The following is a 21,201-nucleotide window of genomic DNA, read 5'->3' as shown; positions in this document are numbered from 1 at the left end:
CCTGGTTGTCATCTTACTGTGTCATTATACCTGTCATCCTTGTGTGTCGTCTTATCGCGTCATTATACCTGTTGTCCTGGTTGTCATCTTACTGTGTCATTATACCTGTGGCCCTGGTTGTCATCTTACTGTGTCATTATACCTGTGGTCCTGGTTGTCATCTTACTGTGTCATTATACCTGTGGCCCTGGTTGTCATCTTACTGCGTCATTATACCTGTCATCCTGATGTGTCGTCTTATCGCGTCATTATACCTGTTGTCCTGGTTCTCATCTTACTGTGTCATTATACCTGTGGTTCTGGTTGTCATCTTACTGCGTCATTATACCTGTGGTCCTGGTTGTCATCTTACTGTGTCATTATACCTGTGGCCCTGGTTGTCATCTTACTGTGTCATTATACCTGTCATCCTGATGTGTCGTCTTACTGCGTCATTATACCTGTGGTCCTGGTTGTCATCTTATTGTGTCATGTGTCGTGAAATATTCGGCATGTCAGAACTTACCTGAGCTCCTTGTTTAGAACGTGTTACCTTTTTAACCTGTTTACACTATCAGACCTTCTTAAGTAAATAAACCACTGTTTCTAAATTCATTGTTATGCTCACCGTGTCCTTATGCTTTTTAGTTTGTTCCTTTAAAAATAACTTGATTAAACTTTGACCTTTGATCCAGGGTGTCAGTATAACACAGATGCAATACTGGTTTAACCTGACCCAGGACCTGTGGGCTGTTTAGACCCTGATATTCTGTAAGAGTAACTGCACACTTAAACATGTTTTTTGAGCTGTAATCTAAATTATATTGCTGTACTGTGATGAAACACATCAATGCTGATGTTAATATTGACAGTTCTTACCAAATTTATAAAAATCGGCATTTCATTGGTTGGAAATGGCTCAAACACGCCGTCTACGGTTTTAAATCAGCCCTGGCGTCAGGGTTCGGGGGAGTGGGACACAAATGCGGACTGGGAAGGGGTTCTAAAAGCCATCCCGAAGGAATAGCGACTGAAAATCGCAAGCAATTGAAAGGGAGTGGGAAAGGACTAATATTATTGAGCAAAAAGCAGGCTCCTTAACCAAAATCAAAGTCAGGGTAAGGCAAACTAAACCGCCACTGCCAAGCAGCTGAACCAAAAGTAAACTCTCAGGGAGACCCTGGAAAGAACTTTGTGAAACAAAAATGGGCCAAGGGATTTGAAGGGAGAACAGAAAAGGCTTTTGAGATAATAAGCCCAACAAAAAGTTTACTATTTTGACTTCTACAAGCACACTGAAAACGCAGGAAGACACAGAGAGATGCTATCACTATCTCTGGAGGTGAGACAATGAGTCAGCACTGGGTGCTGGACTCAAAGGGTATATATAAGCTCCCACCACCTGCCCTCAATCAAGAGCAATCAGGCACACACACACACACACACACCTGACTCTGCTCTTTAATGATCCCTCTGCCGAGCTAAATGACTGGCCAAAGTGAGTGCCCCTTACACCTGGACCTTGCCAGCTGCTGGTGACATATACACAACCGTTTGGGACAAAGTTCCATCCATCCATCCATCCATCCATTATCTTCCGTTTATCCGGGGCCGGGTCGCGGTGGCAGCCTACTCAGCAAGGTGACCCAAGCGTCCCTTTCCCCAGCAACATTTTCCAGTTCCTCCTGGGGGATTCCGAGGCGTTCCCAGGCCAGACAGGATATATAATCCCTCCAGCGAGCTCTGGGTCTGCCCCGGGATCTCCTCCCAGTTGGACGTGCCTGGAAAACCTCCAAAGGGAGGCACCCAGGAGGCGTCCTAACCAGATGCCCGAACCACCTCAACTGGCTCCTTTCGACGCGAAGGAGAAGCGGCTCTACTCCGAGCTCCCCCCGGATCTCCGAGCTCCTGACCCTATCTCTAAGGCTGAGCCCAGACACCCTCCGAAAGAAACTCATTTCAGCCGCTTGTATCCGGGATCTCATTCTTTCGGTCACTACCCAAAGCTCGTGACCTTAGGTGAGGGTTGGAATGTAGATTGACTGGTAAATCGAAAGCTTTGCCTTCAGGCTCAGCTCCCTCTTCACCACCAAAGTCCGGTACAACGCCTGCATTACTGCTGATGCTGCACCGATCTGCCTGTCAATCTCACGATCCATTTTACCCTCACTCGTGAACAAGACCCCGAGATACTTGAACTCCTTCGCTTGAGGCAAAGACTCACTCCCCACCCGGAGGGGGCAATCCACCAGTTTCCGGCAGAGAACCATGGCCTCAGACTTGGAGGTGCTGACTCTCATCCCAACCATGTAACACTCGGCTGCAAACCGCCCCAATGCCTGCTGGAGGTCCCAGCTTGATGAAGCCAACAGAACAACATCATCTGAAAAAAACGGGAAATGAAATCCTGAGATCCCTTAAATGGAACCCCCCCGCTGCGCCTTGAGATCCTGTCCATGAAAATCACAAACAGCATCAGTGACAAGGGACAGCCCTGGCGGAGGCCAACACGCACTGGGAACGTGTTTGACTTTGGGTAGACTGAACTGGTCTTTTTCCATTTTAAATGTGTTAAACCTAAGTACCTAAGTATGCTGGCACTGGACATGTGATGTATATGTGTTGCCCATGTGACTGCAAAATCAGGATTGTTTTTAACCACTGGAATTGAAATAGTGTTTGGACATGTTTTACAGTTAAAAAAATGTAACAAAACCAGTTAAGAATGATGACTTACATGCATTACTGTTGGAAATATAGATGAAAAAGTCGCTTTGGAGATGATTTAAAGTGAGGAGATGCTGTTTAAAGCTCCTCCATGTGGAGTTTTCAAAGAATGTGGTAAGCCTGTAGGAGGTCAGTGAGGAGGACAATTAGGTGACAGTAAGCTGGAGATGTATTTTGTAGGCCTACATCGCCATCTGCTGGCAAATGTTGGGCAAAACATGTCAAACCTGGCCTTCAATCTTTACAGAAGTATTTTTAGTTAAAGCAGTTGTTTCTACTTCACAGCACAGGGGACATAAAGACTGAAGATCTGCGTAATAGTGGACTTTATTAGCTTACAGACTCTTATCGTGATCACAATTGTGCAAGTTTTGTGTGTAACATGATCCCCCTACTTTGTGGAGGTCACATGTGCAAGTTCTCAGGCACGTGTAGGATAACTGCCAAATACCACCAAGAGACCCTCCCATCAGACACCCAATCCACGGTGACCCCAAAGGTCTTCTTACACGGCAAGTTTGACCGTCAGTAAGCTTGAAAGTCAATCTTTATGTTTAAGCTTGGACTAAAAACACACACAAACTCAAATAGTAACTCAACCATCTTTATTCAACATTCAGTTTCCACGTTCGTCAACATTAACACAATACAGGTCTCTGTGCAGGCATCAGGTATTCTGGGTGACTCTCATCTTCCCACAGAAACCGTCATTAAGCACAGGATGTATTCCTTCAGTCGTTTATCGCTCGGCTCTCTTCACCTTTGACCTTTTCCAAACAATCGAGTCTTGTTTTTTCTTTTTATAGCAAGCTTTTTAGAAATGTGTGCAATTTGCAACTTAAAGAGCAAATCTGAAAAATAAAAAGGAATGCAAAGAGCTTAACATTCAAAATGTGCATGTTTGGGAATTCTTTTACTACTGTTTTATGTGCTTAAGAACAACGATCAAATGCGATCTGAATACATTACAGGTATACAAATTTTAAGTTTCTTTAAATGTGTTTTAGGACTTTTCCCCCAGTGACGGGCCAGTGCTTTCAAATCCCCAAAAACAAATTGTGGCATTAACTTCTTCCTCTAGATTCTGGTAATAACCGAATTCAAAGCATCAAATTTACTGTGATAATATCTTCTCTTTCTTTATTTTTGCTTGCGGCTTGTGTGCAATATTTTTCTGTTCCCTCAAATATAATTCTATTCTGAACACAAGTGTTTACCATGTTCCTGAGCCACCCCCTCCCCTCTCTCCTGCCTGACTTCAAACAGACGCCACTAGAACGTAGTTTATGCGCCTGGTTTCATTACGGATGGAGAGAGCAAAATGGGGGAGGCAGCTTATGAACATGACAACCACATACACTCCTGAGAAAGGATGAGAGCGACCCCGACGGACATGCTGACAGGTGAACAGGTGAAGCACAGCATCTCTGTACAATCGAATCATCTGGATTTCTGTTGCCAAATGTTGACAAGCTGCCAATAAATGCTTTGGTTGGTGTTTATTTACCTAATTCTGTCTATTTCATTGATGTTGAACTCCACCTGTTCCTCTCTCACATGCTGTCAGGGACCGCCCCGCTCCTCTCCCAGGGAAATACTAGTTGGTAAACAGAGCGCTGGGCCCCTGGTGTTTCTGGTGTTAATATGAAGCTGATATCAGAGCCAGCTTACAGCTGCTCTCACGCTCAGCTCGCACCAAGGGGTCAGGCTCATGGGGCTGACTGAGGCTGCTGTCAGTCCGCAGGAGGCGAGCGTCACTGTCAGTTCTCTCTAACAGTATTGGCTACATCGCCTGTCAGTCCTTGTCACTGTCAGGAGGCGGGCAGCGCCTCGTCACAGTGTCAGAGACCGACTGGCTGCTCGCTCCCTGCGTCGCCAAACAGCCTGCGTCAGTGTCAGCATCAGCTGGACTTAGGAGAGGCTTCATTGTCAGAGCCTGCTGTCCACTGTCAGCTGTGCTTTGACTTTCACCTCGCCTTCTCTGCCTGTCAGGGAGCCACAGGGGCTGCCTGGGCGTCCTGAGGCATCTGCTGCATTTGTACTGCTAGCTGCTCTAACTCTGAAAGCTCTTGTCTCTGAGATACTCCCAAATCTCGCTCCTGTCCGTCCTGTCTAACTCCCTGTTGGCCATCACCGCCATGACTTCCATGGTGATGATCATGGTGGGCATCACGGCCATGGCCAAAGCCACGGCTGTGAGAACCATGATTATCCCCTTGGTGGCCATGACCATGATGTTGTCCATGGTTGTGATCACTGCCATGACCAAGACCATCATGACTTCCGTGCTGACGACCATGGGGATGGGCGCCATGATGATCTCCATGGTGGCCATGACCCTGGTCGTGTCCCTGATGGTGACCACCATGCCCATGATCATGATTGGGACCAGTGTCTCCCTCTGGTGGGTTGTCTGCATCAGGCTGTGCAGCTGTGCACTCCTGTGGTGGCTCAGCGCTCTGTGGAAAAATGAGCAGTAATGAGTGAGATTAACTTTGAAATGGAGTACCAGCATCTAAAGAATCAATTTCAATTCATGTGTATTCTTAAAGTCATGTGTGGTCCATACCATATGCATGCAGTTCCCACAGAGGGGTTTGCAGTAGGTATCTCTGATGGCATTCTCCACATGGCCTTGTCCAATGATGGAATTTGGAAGAGATATGTGGTGAGTGAGACGGGAACACCTGATGAGAGACAAGAGGAAAAGCATGGTGAGGAAAAGAAAAATGGTTGCTCTTGATATCCCATGAATATTTGATTGACCGGTAACAAACCTGTCATAAATGAGAAAGTCATCCTTCTCTCCGCCCAGTGTCTGCCAGACATTGGGCTGCTGTTCATCCTGTTGGTACAGTGTGATGTTCTCTGAGAGTTTATGTGCCAGCAGGGGGTGCAGGCGCCGTGCTTGCTCCCCCTGGTCGTTAATCACGATGTAGAGCACATCCTTCAGACCCTGAAGCTCCAGCTTCTGGCGCAGGGTTTCCAGTCTGATCAGGTGAGGGAAATCAGAGTATGTGAGTTTATTAATTGCCAAGAGACCATATGCATGTAAAAGCTTTTCTGTATATTCTGGCAAACAATTATAAACAGGATGCTTTTCTGAGACAGTGTACTTAATACTAATAGTTGCTTTAAAGGACCGGTCCGAGCTTTTGCGATCGCTGCCAACTTGGCAAGCCTTGCCGACTGGGCCATAAAATTTAAAAGACACTGTCAAATAATTTCTGTAACATATCCTGACCAACCAAGAAGTGTGAATGTCTTTAGTCCGGGGGTGATGCAATGTAATTTAATGATTTTATCGAATGAACTAAAGTGCATTTAAAGGGGTCAATGTTAGACATTGGCTAACACATGATGTGCAAATACCTGGAAGCCTGCACCAAGCAGAACAATCAGCTGGCCTGGAACAGGGCCACCACCGTCACCCGGCTCATCGCACCCTGCATCGGCTCCACCTCCCCTATTTTCCAGGTTGGTGGCGATTGACATCGTCGCCCGCCCCCATCACTCTCTGCCCCGCCCCCGTGGAGCAGGCAGAGAGTGAGGAGCAGGCTGAGGCACGCCCTCATGCCTGCAGTGCCTCCTTTACTCCCCCAAAATGCTGAGCACAGAGAGAAGGGGGAGAGAGAAGGGAAAGAAGGGAGGGAATTTGGGAAGGGGGCAGGCAGAAAGAGGAGAAAGAGGGAGGGGAGAACATTAGAGCCTGTCAGATATTTTAGGCAGAAGTGGTATGGCTGTACAAAGGGTCAGAGGGGGTTATCATTTCACCCCAGCCGCCCTACTTAACGGTTAACTCCCTCAAACTCTGCGCAACTATTCAACAAAGATTTGAAGTTCCTAAACTTGTGCAGTACGAATTTAAACTCATGGATCGAGCGGTACAAATACAAACAGTAAATAGTCAAACAAGGACGCATGGTTGAATTTTAAGAGCATAAACTCTGCAGTGTATTATTAGATTCATGAAGGCAGACAAGTGAAATAATGTAGAAATACTGTTTAGTGGCAGGTTAAAGTGGGACACAGATTTACTGCAACCCAAAGAAAACAAGGTTCAAATTTAAAGTTTTGAAAACACTCTTAGATCCTCTTTTTTAAGCATTTATTGCAACAGTTAAAGGGATCAACAATACACACATTAAGTAACTGCATAAAATGTAGACAATTCTGTCACTTACCCCTCCGTTAAAAAGTTCTTCTCTCTGCTCAGCTCTGCGTTGCTGCAGCTCCTTGAACAAAAACAAGTCTCTTCCTCCGCCTCTCCCCCCTTTTATACTCTGCCTGTTGTTTTTCTCTCTGGTGGGAGGACAAAGTTCAGCCCCAGCTCTATGCTGATGCTTACACTTTTTCTCAAGTTTAAAAAGTCACAGGGCAGAAGTTGTCCCTGTTAACAGATTATAATTCCTGTTTTTAGTGGAAAGTGTTTAGTAGCAACTGGCAGTTTGACAAATTCCTTCAGGGGTAGAATCTGAGGGGGGGGAAGTTGCCTCTTTGTTATCGCTGGTTTAGATAGGTCAGCCCTGGAGATACTGCACGCATTTGCCCTGTAAATCACATTTAATTCTTTTTCACAATGTATATTATATACGTGTAGCATATTATGAAGCTCCATGAATATTGTGCAATGCTGTTTTTGACTTCTAGCACAAAGAGGGGAAGTGAAAAAGGACAGAGGGTGGGTCTCTGGTTGCTGGCCAGCATTTTTTTGCAGGGTCCACACAAACACAGTCACACAGGATAGATTCAATATGCAATTCTGACAAAGAATCCTGCAGTTTAATACACACTGGAAGTAATAGTAGGAAAATATACACACAGTACTTTACATGAGAGATCATGGGTAAGCAAATTGTATTTTGAGAGTAGAGGGTAGCCCCAAAAAAATTAGGAATTTGGCTCATCCGAGCAACAGGGTAAAGTAAAATGACATACTTTAAACTGCAGAGATTTAGTGGGAACAAGTTTCATTTGAGGACTTGATCTTGCATCAGAGTGCATTAAAGTTAATCCCTGTCATATACTGTTTGACATTATATAAAAAAAGCTGTAACGGCCTCAAAGTCTAACCATGCAGGTGTGGTTGTCTGTCTGCATATTCAGGCCATGAAGTTCAGTGCACTCTTATGAGAAAAGGGTCAAAGGTCAGCTTTAACCATAGGCAAGCAAATGTCAGTGGAGTTGTGGTTTGACAAAGAATAAAATGTATCTAAACACACAAAGTTAAAGATATTAATCAGCTGTTATTAGATGCTATAGTGAGTACAGTAGTACGAGGGATAATGGCTCAGTATGCCAGAGTAGAAGGTGTTACTAACTATAGTCAGCCCTGTAAGGTCTTACAATCACCTACAGTGAATCTCCTGTTGTTGTCATGATTTAGCTAGTTTAGTGAGTTGACCTGTATGTGTTCTTTCAGAATATAAGCAGCATCATATGCATACAAACACTACAAATGATCACCATTGTAGAAATTAGGTCGAATTGCTCTACGAGGACACAAGCAAACAGAGCAGAACATGAATATATGGAGGCTTTGGTGTAACAGTTTCAGCAGAAAACATGCACCAGTGTACAGTGTAAATGCAGGTATCAGTGTCTGTAAACATCACCTGAGATGTGAAAGTAGCAGTCAGCTGATACATCAGCGCATAACATGTGACTTAGAGTGTCCTGCCAGGACAAGTTTACTTTATGACCCAGTGTTACTCGTTAACAGCGCCTGATGTTACGTGCTCTTTATCAGGACACACTGACCTGCAATATAAGAATGCATATCAGTAAGATCAAGAGATCTGCATTGATAAAATTAATCCACAGTAAAATGACACACTAAAAGGTTATACAAGAAGAGGTAGAGTATCATATACCTTAAAGACAGATAATGCCTTCTGAAGCGGGCATAGACTCTGCTCAAGTTTCCCAAGATTTTACAATGTACCAAAGAGCTTCTTTCACAGAATGATTGGCTTGCTCAGTCTTCAAGTGCCCCCATAAGAGTTCAGATGACTGTGGAAAAAAATCTGTGACAGTTGTTGTTACGTAGTTCTTGGAAATTTTGAGGTGTATTTTGGGGTAATTTGTGGTAACTTGCTGCAGAATTAATCCCTCATCAAAAAGCTACAATCCTGATGGTAGAAACGGCAGCTCATCTTTTTTGAACACACTACAAGACGGTCTTTTTTTTACTGTACTTTTACTGATTAGAATCTTGCAATCTTTATTTAGCAAGATTTATTACTGTGATTAAGTTGCTTTTTTTAATATCTCTGAGAGGACTACGCCTGATGTATTGATCCTCTAAGGGTGTTGTCACTTTAGGCCTGGCTGATCGTGCTTTGGATACAACTGATTAAGTTTTTTTTTGTTCTATACACGTCTACTTTCAAAACCTTTAGTCTTCCCCTCTCTTTTCTTAATAACAATTTGACTTCCTTCACTAGTTCTGGTGCCATGTTTTCTACTATCACAATGCTACTTCGTGAAAAATGATCTGACTGAAACTTGAGACAGCCATATTTATAATAGGTGAACTGGTGAACACTGGCTTCAAGTTGAGTTACTTCAACAGGCCTCTGATGAGTAGATCATATCCATCTAAATGTCATCCCAACATGTCAACTTCATTCAATATTACTTTTTCATTTGATCATATGTTGAAACAATCTATAGGCTACATTCTCTGTATATGGGCTATTTGTATTGAGAGTGGCTTGGGCACAAAAGTGTAAATTTAGTTCAATTAATTTTAAAAGCTTTAGTGGCATGACAGTTTCAGGAACAATTTTGCCAAACATCAAAGTACACAATTATCAAATATTTAGACAATATAAAACAATGCCACACATTAATGTTACACAACATTAAAAATATACAAATAGATACAATTATTCAAAAAAAAAAAAATTTCAACACCAGTAGGGATTCAGTAACATTTTATCTCTTCAGACTTTAGCATTGTATAAAGATGGGTGATGCTTGCTGCAGATGTATTTGTTTCTTAAAATATTTACATATTTTTAAATAAATACATGATTATAAATACATGATTTGCAAAACCTGAGCTGTGACATTTGAACTTGGCCTATGTTTGAATTCTGATCCGGGTTGACAGCAGGGCCAAATAACAAGATTATAGTTTGTTTTCTCAGGTAATATTTAAATACAGGACTGTTTTATTATAATATTCTGGTAGTGGTCCCTTTACTTTGGTAAACATCTTAATTTCACTTCCACCTCTTCTTACAAATAAAGGGGATATCCTATCCAAACTATTGTCTTCCTTTGGGCCAATTCAATAGGCTTCTTGAATCTGAAAACACTCCAGTAACCGTAAGTTTGCCTGCTTCCTAGCAGGTGGACAGAAGAACATGTAAACACTTACCGCTGTCACTAAGCAACGCTGTCAGCGTCCTTGACTCTGCAAGGGATTATGGGAAACCGAGGCCTAAGGGCTGAACGACCGCCCTTTTTGGAGCACCGAGAGTAGAACAGCGCTACATGCGTCGAAGGAAATATTATCACAAAACAACTTTCTGAAGCAGCGTAATCCAACTTCAGGTATGTATAGCGATGTTTTTTGACGCGTATTTTGACCCACGGGGGTTATAATGAGGACATCTGTCTGGGAAAAGTGTATTTTAATGCGCGGTTTGATGACGTAATGTTGATTGTCAAACGCGAAATGGCGAGCGTGCTAAGAGGCCCGTTACCTGCAACTCTCTGGGGTTGTACAATGTTTATTTCTTTCATGTCCCGGTGTCGAAGGGATAACATAGGTGTATCTAGTCCTGGTACGTTGGGCGTTTGTTACATATATTCCTCGTGTTAAATACTGATTTTGATCTTCTGTCGGTGGGAGGTCTGTGTTTTGGCTAGTTTAGCTAACATGGAGCTTCACTAGCAAAGCTGTTAGTGTTAGCCAGATTAGCAACCATGTGTCAGTCATACGCCCGTCTTCTCGGGTGGCATGTCAGTACATGTCCTTAACATTTAGCAGGTAGTTATTTTTATTATAGGTACATTATTTCGGAGTTTGTCGCAAGCGTAATGTATTGTCAGGTTTAGTTGTGATGTTCTCTAGGGCCAGCATGTTCACTTCCTCATTCTTTGCAATATTTTGGTCATGAAAAGCCCTTTTTTGTAATGATGATGATAATGATAACAATAATAAGAATACACTTTATTTATATAGCACTTTTATTAACAAGGTGACAAAGTACTTGACAGAGAGATAAAAGGAAAGCAGATAAAAACAACACAGAAAAAACTGATAAAAATACATTAGAATAAAAGACAGTTAAAGACAGAAGATAAATTAAGAATTCATGAAAGCCTTCCTGTAAAATAAGATTTAAACCTTCGAACCTCAGAAGAAAAAAATTCACTTTCTTTTCCACAAAACACAATTTAATTACAGTCTCGTTGAGATGAAGGTCTGCCAACTGCAAATCCAGATCTGCAATGATGAAAAATTAAAATGAAGTCATTTAACATTTAAGAATGCCAAGTGTCTGCTTGCGCAGTTGTCTTACATTTTTGACGCAGCTCTCTTAAATTTTTCAAGCTTGGTTTGCACAGCATTTAACAGGAGTGCAGACACTGGGTGCATATTTAAGCTGATCTGTTCACAACATTCTCAAACCTGTACCCAATGATGTATAATGTTATTTTCTGATGGATTTGTAACAATATGCAAAGCTAAAAAACATTCTAAAATGACCTGTAAAAGGAGGGACATGCCAATTGGTTTCCTGTTGTGTTACTTTCAGCGACAGACTCATTCCCCCGAGATGCACCAAATCCATTTCTCAGCATTTAATCTTTATCTTTATTTCTTGTTTTATTGTATATATAATGCACATATTTGACATATTTCTTCGATTTTATGCCACGTATTTCTCCATGCTTCTCTCTGTATCAGAGAAACTGTAACGCCTGAATTTCTCCCCAGGAATAGAGAAAGTATTTCTGATTCTGATAAGTGATGTTGGGGTGTAAAATGCAAAAAAAAACCAATTGTGTGTCTATCTTCTTCTGTTTCCCTCAGAGAAGGACAAGCTTAATAATGGCGGCTGAGGTGGAGGCCGAGTCGGATGGAGGCAATGAATACCCTGCACATTACAAAGTCATGATGGACAAACTTAATGAACAACGACAGTTGGACCAGTTCACAGACATTACCCTGATTGTGGATGGTAAGTAGGCTCTCATTATAGGTCATGATGTCTTAGGGAAATTTGCAAGCAATGCTTCTTATTTCTGTTACTTAATGTCTGTTGTTTCTTTCAGGACACCAGTTCAGAGCCCATAAAGCAGTGTTGGCGGCATGCAGTCAGTTTTTCCATAAGTTCTTCCAGGATTTTACCCAGGAGCCACTGGTGGAGATAGAAGGTATTTTGTGTTTCCAGAGATTTATTTTCCTGTGTTTGTGTGGTTATGTAACCTAGAACAGCTTTCACTCACCACTGCTGCTCTGTCATACTCTGACAGGAGTGAGTAACACAGCCTTTCGCCAGCTGATGGAGTTCACATACACAGCAACACTAGCTGTGGCTGGAGAGGAGGAGGCCTATGATGTGTGGAAGGCTGCTGAATACCTCCAGATGCAGGAAGCCATCAAAGCGCTCAGCAATAAGTGAGACTAACATGCTCTTTCATGTAGCTAGAATTGTGTCACTTTCAGAATTTATATGTAATTAAAAAATAAAAAAAAAGAGACAAACATTGTTGCCTCATTTTCTCTTGTAGGATAAATGACAATTCTTCGATTCCAGCTAGGAGTAAAGGTAAAAAGAGGAAGATTGCCGAGACATCGAATGTTATTACAGAAAGCCTTCCTTCAGTGGAAGGGGAACAGGTCAGTATGTTCATAGTGACACTCACAAAGATGTCTGAAATGTCATGGTCTTTCTGCATTAGTTTGACATAAAACAGCATTCTTTCTTTGTCCACACTTTTGACTGTCCGGACTGAATGTTTTCAATGTTGTCCAGGTGGAGATTGAGGTGATAGGAGAAGGAGCAATTGAGGTGGAGGAGGCCGGACTGGAGGAGGTGGTGGATGCTGCAAAGAATGCTCAGGCGTCCGATGACTCTGCATTGGCTCTTCTTGCTGACATAACCAGCAAGTATCAGCAAGGGGAACCTAGGCTACACATCGTGAAGAAGGAAGGAATAGAAGAGGTATGTTGCCTTGTAATTCTATCAGCCCTAACCTTTTTTCCATGTTCTTTTGGTGTAATAATTAGTTAACTACACAGTTACAACTCTAGATGTAAAAGGATTAACCCTGCCTTCCCGTGTCTGTGCTCAGCAGGAGGTCGTGTATCAGGAGGAAACAGTGACCGCCTCCAAAGTGCTGGAGAATGTTGAGGTCGTAGAGGTCCAGATTTCCCAAGTGGACAACATGTTCCGCTGCAACAAATGTGATCGTAGCTTCAAGTTGTATTACCACCTCAAACAGCATTTGAAAACGCACCTGGGATCCCTGGAAAAAACCCACGTGTGCAACCACTGCGGAAAAGCATACACACGGGAGGGCGCCTTAAAGCAGCACATCAGCACGTTTCATTTCGATGCGGAGGAGCTGTCTCGAAACCAGAAACCTCAGAAGAAGGTGCACGTTTGTGAATACTGTAAAAAGCACTTTGACCACTTCGGCCACTTTAAGGAGCACTTGCGGATGCACACTGGTGAGCAAATAGAGCTGGTTTTGTTCTGTTTAATATGCAAATTACCCTACTACGCACATTCATAATTATTTATCTAATCACTGACTTATTGTTTGATCTGCCACTGAAAAATATGCTTGGCTTCTGTAGGTGAAAAACCTTATGAGTGTCCAGATTGCCATGAGCGATTTGCTAGGAACAGCACATTGAAGTGCCATATGGCTGCCTGTCAGAACGGGGCGGGAGCCAAGAAGGGACGCAAGAAACTCTATGAATGCCAGGTACTGTTTGTGCAGAATCAAAGCCATCAAGCGCTCCCCTACCACTGCAAGGTCTACATAAAAAATATATTGAAATTATATATGAAAGAACAAATCACATTATGTTAATGCGTCTGCCTATTTGCTCCTAATGCCTGGCCCACACTAAAAGATTTTTCAAATCACACATGACAATATATAATCATAGATTTATCAGGTTTGCTCCTATAGTGTGGAGAGAAACAATTCCACCAAAACAGCACAACCTAACACACTAATAGATTCCATTCAGGAACAACCAGAATCCCGACTCACAAAACTCTCGCAGTCAAATGTGATGATAAAGTAAACAAACATGGCGACGACGGGCAGAAGAATTGGCGATGATGTTGTTGTGCTTCCTTCTTCAGTCAGCTTGCTTCCCATTTGGCTATTGTTTCATTCCACGTGACAATCCACAGAATGCATGCTTGGCTGTTAACGGATCGTAAATATTGAACATGTTTAATATTTAAATTTTTTTATAATTTATGAAATCGGTGCGGCTACGACGACCTTCCGAGCAGATCGGGGGAAGTAAAATCCCTCTTAATGTACCTCACACCACAGGAACATTTGGCAAGATAATCTTTAGAACCATCAAAAAATCAGGACTTTGCTTACGATTGTCGGATTCGGGGCCAAAATCAGCCCGATTATCTTGTAGTGAGTACCCCGCTTTAGATGAGTAATTTATTATGAAATATCTGTCTATATAAGGGATTTTGGCCCACTGTAGAACAGATATGTTTGATCTAATATGAGCCATTGGTTCATAAATGCTGATTATCATCTCTCTTCTTACTCTTTCTCCTCTACCTCCATCAGGTGTGCAGCAGTATATTCAACAGCTGGGACCAGTTTAAAGACCATCTAGTGAGCCACACAGGGGACAAGCCCAACCACTGCACTATGTGTGACATGTGGTTCACCCACCCAAAAGACCTAAAGGCCCACCTCAAAGAAGTCCATTCCATTGAGGACGACAAGTCAACTGAAGAGCTGGTCATCACTGACTCTGCCGATACAGCCGCCATTGCCATCGCAACACAGAGCATAGACGGAGCCGAAACGGTCCTGCTGGACGACGGGATCCAGGTGGAACACGTCACGATGGAGCCTGTCGAAGTGATGGAGATGGAGGAGACCACGACAGTTGTGATGGAGGACGGAGGGGTAACAGAGATGTGCGAGGAGGACGTGGAGAGATTAAAACAGGCAGGGGTGCAGATCCAAGTGGTGCATGTGACAACGACGGAAGTAGACGGGCAGCAGGTGGTGAACTCTCAGGTGGAAGTAGAGGTGGAGGGTGAAATGGTTGAAGAGGCAGAACAAGCAGTGGTTGTATGAAAATATGAGCCGCAGGAGACTCTTTCGGCCCTGTAGCGGACATCTTGTTTTCCATTAAGAACACTGCATGTGGGATAAAGCATGTCGCCTCCATACGTCTTGCTGTCTGCCATCACCTTGAATGACTTGGTTCCCACCATCCTCACTCTTTGAGTCATGGAAGAATTTTGGAAATAGATACTTTCCTACTAATGATACTGTATTTATTTTGAGCTGTTTGCCATCATATCACGTACTCTCACTGACTCTACAGTGCTTCATCAATCACATTTTAAGTGGGATTTTTTTCTGTGTCCTTATTTTACCTCAAATTTATATTTTATTTTAGTTTCGGTCACTTGCCAAGACAATTAGACGATGAATGAAATGTTCCTGTTGCAGCTCATTAAACAGCTGATGTTCCCTAGTGCTATTGCTACATACAGTTTGTTTAAGCTTATTTTCATATTGACTTTTGGTGTTTTTTTTGTAGGAAAAACTCAGATATGGAATAAAATTGGTTTCCAGAATGGGCTTTTAAGTCGTGCATCCATCTACTTAATGACTGTATATATAGATGGACAACGTGTCTCCATCTGCTCCCATTGTACGAAATTGATGCCAAAATAGCCCCTGTGATAGGCGCTGCCATCTTGCGATGGTGACGTCATATGGAGCCAGAGCTGCGCAGTAGAGATTGGCGAGTGAAGCGGCCATAGCCACTTCCGCTAACCCAAACACACACTTAACTTACCGAAAAAACAGCAAGGATCCCGCACACCGGCGTGTTTAACAGCAGAACAGCTTCTCTGTGTTGGTCTGAGGTTAACGTTCACGGGTATGGAAACTTCAATGACTGTAGCGATTGTTTTAGTTACGTTTCAACTTGCGGATCGTCCTCCGCTCTGCTCACCCGGGACTGATTGGCTGCAGGAGCCGAATTTGTCAACAGAGCTGTCAGTCAACATTTGACAGCATCAAATAACTAATTAAAAATAAACTTATCAGAAAAATGGACACTTGGACGTAAATCAGCATGATAAACCATGTTTGAGAAAAATTTATTTGGCGTGTATTTTGATTTTATAGTTAGACCCATGTCTCACCTGTTAACATGGAGGAGGCGGGCTTTATGACCTATACTGCAGCCAGTCAGCAGGGGGCGCCCGAAATGTTTTGGCTTTACTTTTAGGGAGCTGTCATGTCGTCCATCTTTTTATACAGTCTATGGTTTAGATACATTTAAAAGACGTACGTTGCTGTTGACTTGATTATATCTTCATATTTTGTTCTCTCCCAATAGCTGCTTTAATCATTGTGTTTATATAAGCAGTGAATTAAATGACTGCATTGTTTAAGAAGTCGCTTAGAGAATTATCATCCATATCAGATTTGTTTTTACAGCAGCAACTTTACTGTTTTCGATCAGTCTTGCTGTTCTCATCAGTATTATTTCCAGTTGTAGCATGCAGATATAATTAGCAACAAAGCTCTCACAATCCCAGTGCATGCTTCTTTAGAAACCAAAATGCAAAACATACCAATTTAGCTACAACCCAGTAAACGTTGTGGAACATTTAGCAGAAACGGAAACATATTTCCCTCAGGACTGGATGGAAACCAGATTAAATTTGAAGGAATACTAAACAACGGACTAACATTTCCAGACAGTCAGCAACACAACTACTATATAATGCTGACGTTCCTTTGGATGTGTTAATGGACAACTGTTTGCTAGCAAGTGTCCCCTTCTCACTTTTTTAAGGTGAGTGATCATCCATTATATCAATGTTGTATTTACAGCTTGTTTCTACTGCCCTCAAGTGGCTGAAAAAAATACCGCAGCAAGTTTGAGAAAGTTGGTGTAATGCACAATTTTCATAGGCGTTTTAAATTAGTCTTCAAAGGGGAATCATTAAGATTTTGGTCTAGCATTTGTAGGAAGAAATTAGGTGATTTTGAGCAGTCCAAAGCATTGACGTTAGAAAACAGTCCTTTTAATTTGTTTGTAGAGGTGTTTCATTCAAAAAGCTTCTTCAGCTCTTCTGATCAACGAGGAATCACTCAGGGATGTTTACACCAGTATGGCTGTCATGTAAGAGTCAAAAGGACTTTTGAATGTAACCTATTAGTGACATGAAATTAATAGATCACAGAATGTTGAACAGTTGACCTACGCATAGTAAAACAAGCTCAATATTCTACTATACATTGCAGACGCAAGATGCTTCATAAGACAGATTGAAAAGGACCAGGAAATAAACAGTAAGTGGACCTAAATATGTTTCAGTTAGTTGTGAAATTCAGAGATGGTGACCCCTCTGTGAATCCTGTTCAGGCCTCCTCCTGACCCCACATTGAACCTCTGCTGTGCATAGCGTGGCCAGTCACCATGGTAGCTAACAGACACAGGTTAGGTTACCTGCTGCTCCCCGCCGCCTCACACTCTGGACAGCTCCTGTGGTACTGAACTAAAGTAGAGCTCTAATTCATGCTGCTCATTGGATAAGAGATACACGTTGTTCTCCTCAGCCCGACGCTGATTGGTCCGTTCCCCTGCCCGTCAAGTGGATTTCCCTCACAACAGTGAGACTGAACCGGGGAGGCTGCTGCTGCAGCAGAGCCTGTCCGCTCAATGTCACCGGGCACCGGGGAAGATGATTTTAAAGCCAAGGCGGTAAAGATTGTCGACATGGCCTTATGAAGACTTCACTCAAGTAAGATTCGCTAATGTGTCACCTCTAGACTTTGTCTTTTGTGAGGATTGTAATGATATAAATGCGCTGGCTCATAGGGAATGGCCTGCTGCTGCGAGGGGTGTTAACTGTTGACTGTATTGAACAACGACAGACAAGTCACTTCATTGCACTGTAAGGTTCATTTATTTAAAAAAAAAAAAAGCAGATTTGTGTTTGGAAAGCTTGTACGTTTGTGTGAAAAAGAGGAATCACACTTCATGATCATAACGGGTTTTTTTTTTTTCTAGAAACACTTGAAAAAAACAATCGCTTAAATTATACTGAGAATAAACTCATGATATGAATTTTTGTCGTTTACTAATGCATTTTTATTTTCGTCGATTTTGTAGACTATAGTATTCGGGTTCAGTGCATCTTTTCTTAATAGGATAACAGTGCATCTCTTGGCAGGTGCACGCACGTGACGCACGCACACGCGTGATTTAAGATGAACTTTGGGGATCTGCTGACCCACTGATTAGCATTCTTTGCTGTCTTTGAGCACACAGTGACCATAAAATAAGGCGGATAATGTAAGAGTTTAGCTCTAGCACCTGTTGCACCATGATGGGGTTTTTGTATGTCAATATGCAGTATTATTATTACTAAACTAAGTTTTGTTATGTTGTCAAATTATCTTGCCTGTGGCTGCAAGGCAGGGAAATATCCTGACAGTGGAGCTGTTATTTTTGGTTATACAGACAGATTTATTTTTATTTTATGCCTTCTGTGCTGGCTGATAACAGAGAGGCAAGTTCTGAATGACTCAGCAGACAGATTTATATGTCACAATTACCCTACATTACATTTCTTATCAAACTGAGCCACCAGAATGCCTCACATTGTTTGTGTAACATGATTTATGTGTCCTTAGGTCTATTTCAGGAAATGAATAAACAATAGCTGTGTGATAAAGTTCTTAACTGCAGCTTTCGGGAGGCAGTCTTTTATGTACTGCATAGTAATCTTTTCAAACCTCGGTGTGTAGACCTGGATTGGAAGCTGAATATATTTCCACATTTTAGAAGTAAAAATAGCCCCTTTTTTCCCCACCTGAAATAGATCTGTTCTTAATTTTCATTCTTTTGATGGTCAATCAGTCAGAGCACATGAAACATTGTGCTTCATGTGTTCTTTCTTTGATGCTAACCTCTTTGAAGCACTGGCAGTGAATAACATGCAAACTCAGATGGCCCTTTAAACGCAGGAAGACATAATTGAGCGAATGGATTTCAATTTGAGCCAGCGGATGCAGGTTTGACAATTGTGTTCTGCATCATGTTATTGTGCTCCCTGCTTACACTGTCATGGTAACTTTGTTAAGGCCTCAGAGACTCTCGCACTCTCGCCAGGATGTACTGGGAGGTCTGGAGTAGCACTTGTGTATTGTCAGACTAAGGGAATAAAACCTTTTTTTAATGTCAAAGTTTGAATGGACAACCATTGATGAATAAGAAGAAGTCATCAACATATAAAGACAAAAGTAATGAGATAACTCATGCATATATTGTCAATTTCAGTTTGCAGCCTGGTGCTTTTGTTTTAAAGGTGGACGACTGTGTGGATGTGTCGGGGGGAGGGATTTAGAGGTCAGTGGTTTTTTGGGAAATGTGAAATATTTGCCCCATAGATTCCAGTGAGGCCTGCCTGTCTGTTCCTAGGCTGCATAGTCTTCATTGTGGCAGCTCTTTCACTGCTGAGCTCTTTATTCTTGTCAGCTGTGCATCTCAATTAACACACTGGGGAGCTTTGTATGGGGAGAGCTCTCTGTGTGTATGTGTGTGTGTGTGTGTGTGTGTGTGTGTGTGTGTGTCATTACATGAGTGTGCTTGTGCATGAGAGGAAAGGGTGTGTGAATGTGTGTGCGAGGGCGCGTGCGTTGTCTTTGTCCCCGAATGCATAACGACAGTGAAAAAGAGAGAATGGGACACAAGCACGGGCGGAATGAGGCAATGGACGTGGAGTGAGGCAAAATAAAGGACTTTTTGGAGCCAAAACAGGGTGGACAAACTCCTCTAGTGATGCACGTTTCAGAGCTTGTGATGTGAGGAAAAGCCCCTCTGTTCTCTAAGCTCGTCCACAGGAACAAACAGGCGATTAGGAAAGAGTGACTAATTCTTGGACCCCAGCTGCTATGGATGGGCTCTCCTGTTTTCCGTTGTTGGAGTGTGTGTGAGGAGAGGCTGCTGATGCTGGCAGTGTGATCAGCGGCAGAGTGTGCCAGGCAAACCCTCCTCCTTGTCTTAAGGGATCCTCAGACAAATGATTGACCGCCTGGTGAGTAAGGAGCCATTCTTGGCGAGGCTGATATTGTTTGCTGATGAAGGGCTGGCTGTGTCTCATAAACTTGCTTGCGGTAAGCAGTATACTGTATTAATTGAGTGAGTTTTTCAATTGTACATCTGCCGGTAAACAAGACGAGGTATATAATCTCTTCAATGTGTTCTTTGTACACCCTGAGACTCCTACAAGGTGGATGACCCTAGGTAGGCTTGCAAGAGGCATCCCGATCAGATTCCCGAACCACCTCAAGGGTGAAAGCTGTTTCACTGGATCTTAGGTTCGACAATCCGTCTGAACCTTCCTTCTGACAACGTGAAAAATGGTTTCCCAAGGAGGCTGAGCAATCTGATACCCTAGTAGCTGAGGCAAACATGGGCCCTGGTAATAGGAAATTACTAATCCGGACTGGTGTTTTTCAGGCACTGTCCGACTTCCATGCAACAATGAAGAGGCTTATCAGCCAAGACAGACCATCATGTCAAGAGGCTTTAGGCATCAGAGTGAGTCTTATCTACACCTGGTACCTGGTAGGAGACCCTGGGGTTCTTTGTCCCCTGACAGGTGTACCAGCCCAGAGAACCTCTCAAGAAAGGCGTGCTGGAGGCATCCTGAACAGACACCCAGACCACTTCAACTGTCTCATTGCAATGCAAACTAACCCTGCAAGAGTAAAGAGCTGGTCCACTCTTCAACAAGTGGATGGGGCAGAATCCCCATTGCTCTTTCTTGATCTGACCATCGGAAGATGATCGGTCTGAACCTCCTCCTCCAACGGAGAGTCCTTCTCCGTAGCCTCGTCAAACTCTTCCCTCAGCTGGGTTTTCCTTGAGTTTGCTGTTCTTTCTGGCCTCCTCGTACCTGTCTGCAGCTGCATGAGACCCTTTGCAATCAAGCCCATAAAGGCCTCTTTCTTCAGCTTCATCATGTCCTCTGAGGTTGCCGCCACAGCAAGCACCAACTTCTGTCCAAAACTCTAGGAGCAGCCACCTTCACAATGAAAGCTTTGAATAGGGCCCTGATAGGTACATAGAGGGGTACATGAGACATTCTTCTGGAGGTGGGCAACCATGGTGGACAAGGACCTCCGCAAAACATTCCCAATTTATCCTCACTATGTTTAGGTTTACCTGAAACTTAGATTATTCAATTGGCAATTCTGTTCCTCCCCGTG

At 43.0% G+C, this 21,201-nt stretch overlaps 2 protein-coding genes across 5 annotated transcripts; one reads left to right on the top strand and one right to left on the bottom strand.

The window, feature by feature from the left end:
* Positions 1–3,296: 3,296 nt before the first annotated feature.
* Positions 3,297–6,992, bottom strand: selenop (selenoprotein P). The gene is made up of 5 exons (XM_069683663.1): positions 6,891–6,992; positions 6,079–6,313; positions 5,484–5,696; positions 5,276–5,393; positions 3,297–5,165 (listed from the first exon to the last, which is right to left on the bottom strand). Exons 2-5 carry the CDS (start codon positions 6,279–6,281, stop codon positions 4,416–4,418), a joined length of 1,284 nt encoding a protein of 427 aa, XP_069539764.1. The 5' UTR covers positions 6,282–6,313; positions 6,891–6,992; the 3' UTR covers positions 3,297–4,415.
* A 3,190-nt stretch (positions 6,993–10,182) lies between these two features.
* On the top strand, positions 10,183–15,436 carry znf131 (zinc finger protein 131). 4 transcript variants are annotated; one of them, XM_069683175.1, is made up of 9 exons: positions 10,183–10,269; positions 11,759–11,906; positions 12,001–12,102; positions 12,202–12,346; positions 12,460–12,568; positions 12,705–12,893; positions 13,027–13,402; positions 13,532–13,662; positions 14,509–15,436. In XM_069683175.1, the coding sequence occupies exons 2-9, from the start codon at positions 11,777–11,779 to the stop codon at positions 15,028–15,030; spliced, it is 1,704 nt and encodes a 567-aa protein (XP_069539276.1). In that variant the 5' UTR covers positions 10,183–10,269; positions 11,759–11,776; the 3' UTR covers positions 15,031–15,436. The 4 variants fall into 4 exon arrangements, with proteins under 4 accessions (XP_069539276.1, XP_069539274.1, XP_069539275.1 ...); XM_069683173.1 differs by having other exon boundaries at positions 13,024–13,402; XM_069683174.1 differs by lacking the exon at positions 10,183–10,269 and adding an exon at positions 10,442–10,502 and having other exon boundaries at positions 13,024–13,402.
* Positions 15,437–21,201: the final 5,765 nt, after the last annotated feature.

Source organism: Semicossyphus pulcher, unplaced genomic scaffold (genome assembly GCF_022749685.1).
Source record: "Semicossyphus pulcher isolate SPU_LCO1_2020_fin unplaced genomic scaffold, fSemPul1.0.p SCAF_6, whole genome shotgun sequence".
Classification (NCBI taxonomy): Eukaryota; Metazoa; Chordata; class Actinopteri; order Labriformes; family Labridae; genus Semicossyphus; species Semicossyphus pulcher.
The sequence above is the reverse complement of the archived record's forward strand: the minus strand, read 5'-3'. Positions and strand labels throughout refer to the sequence as shown.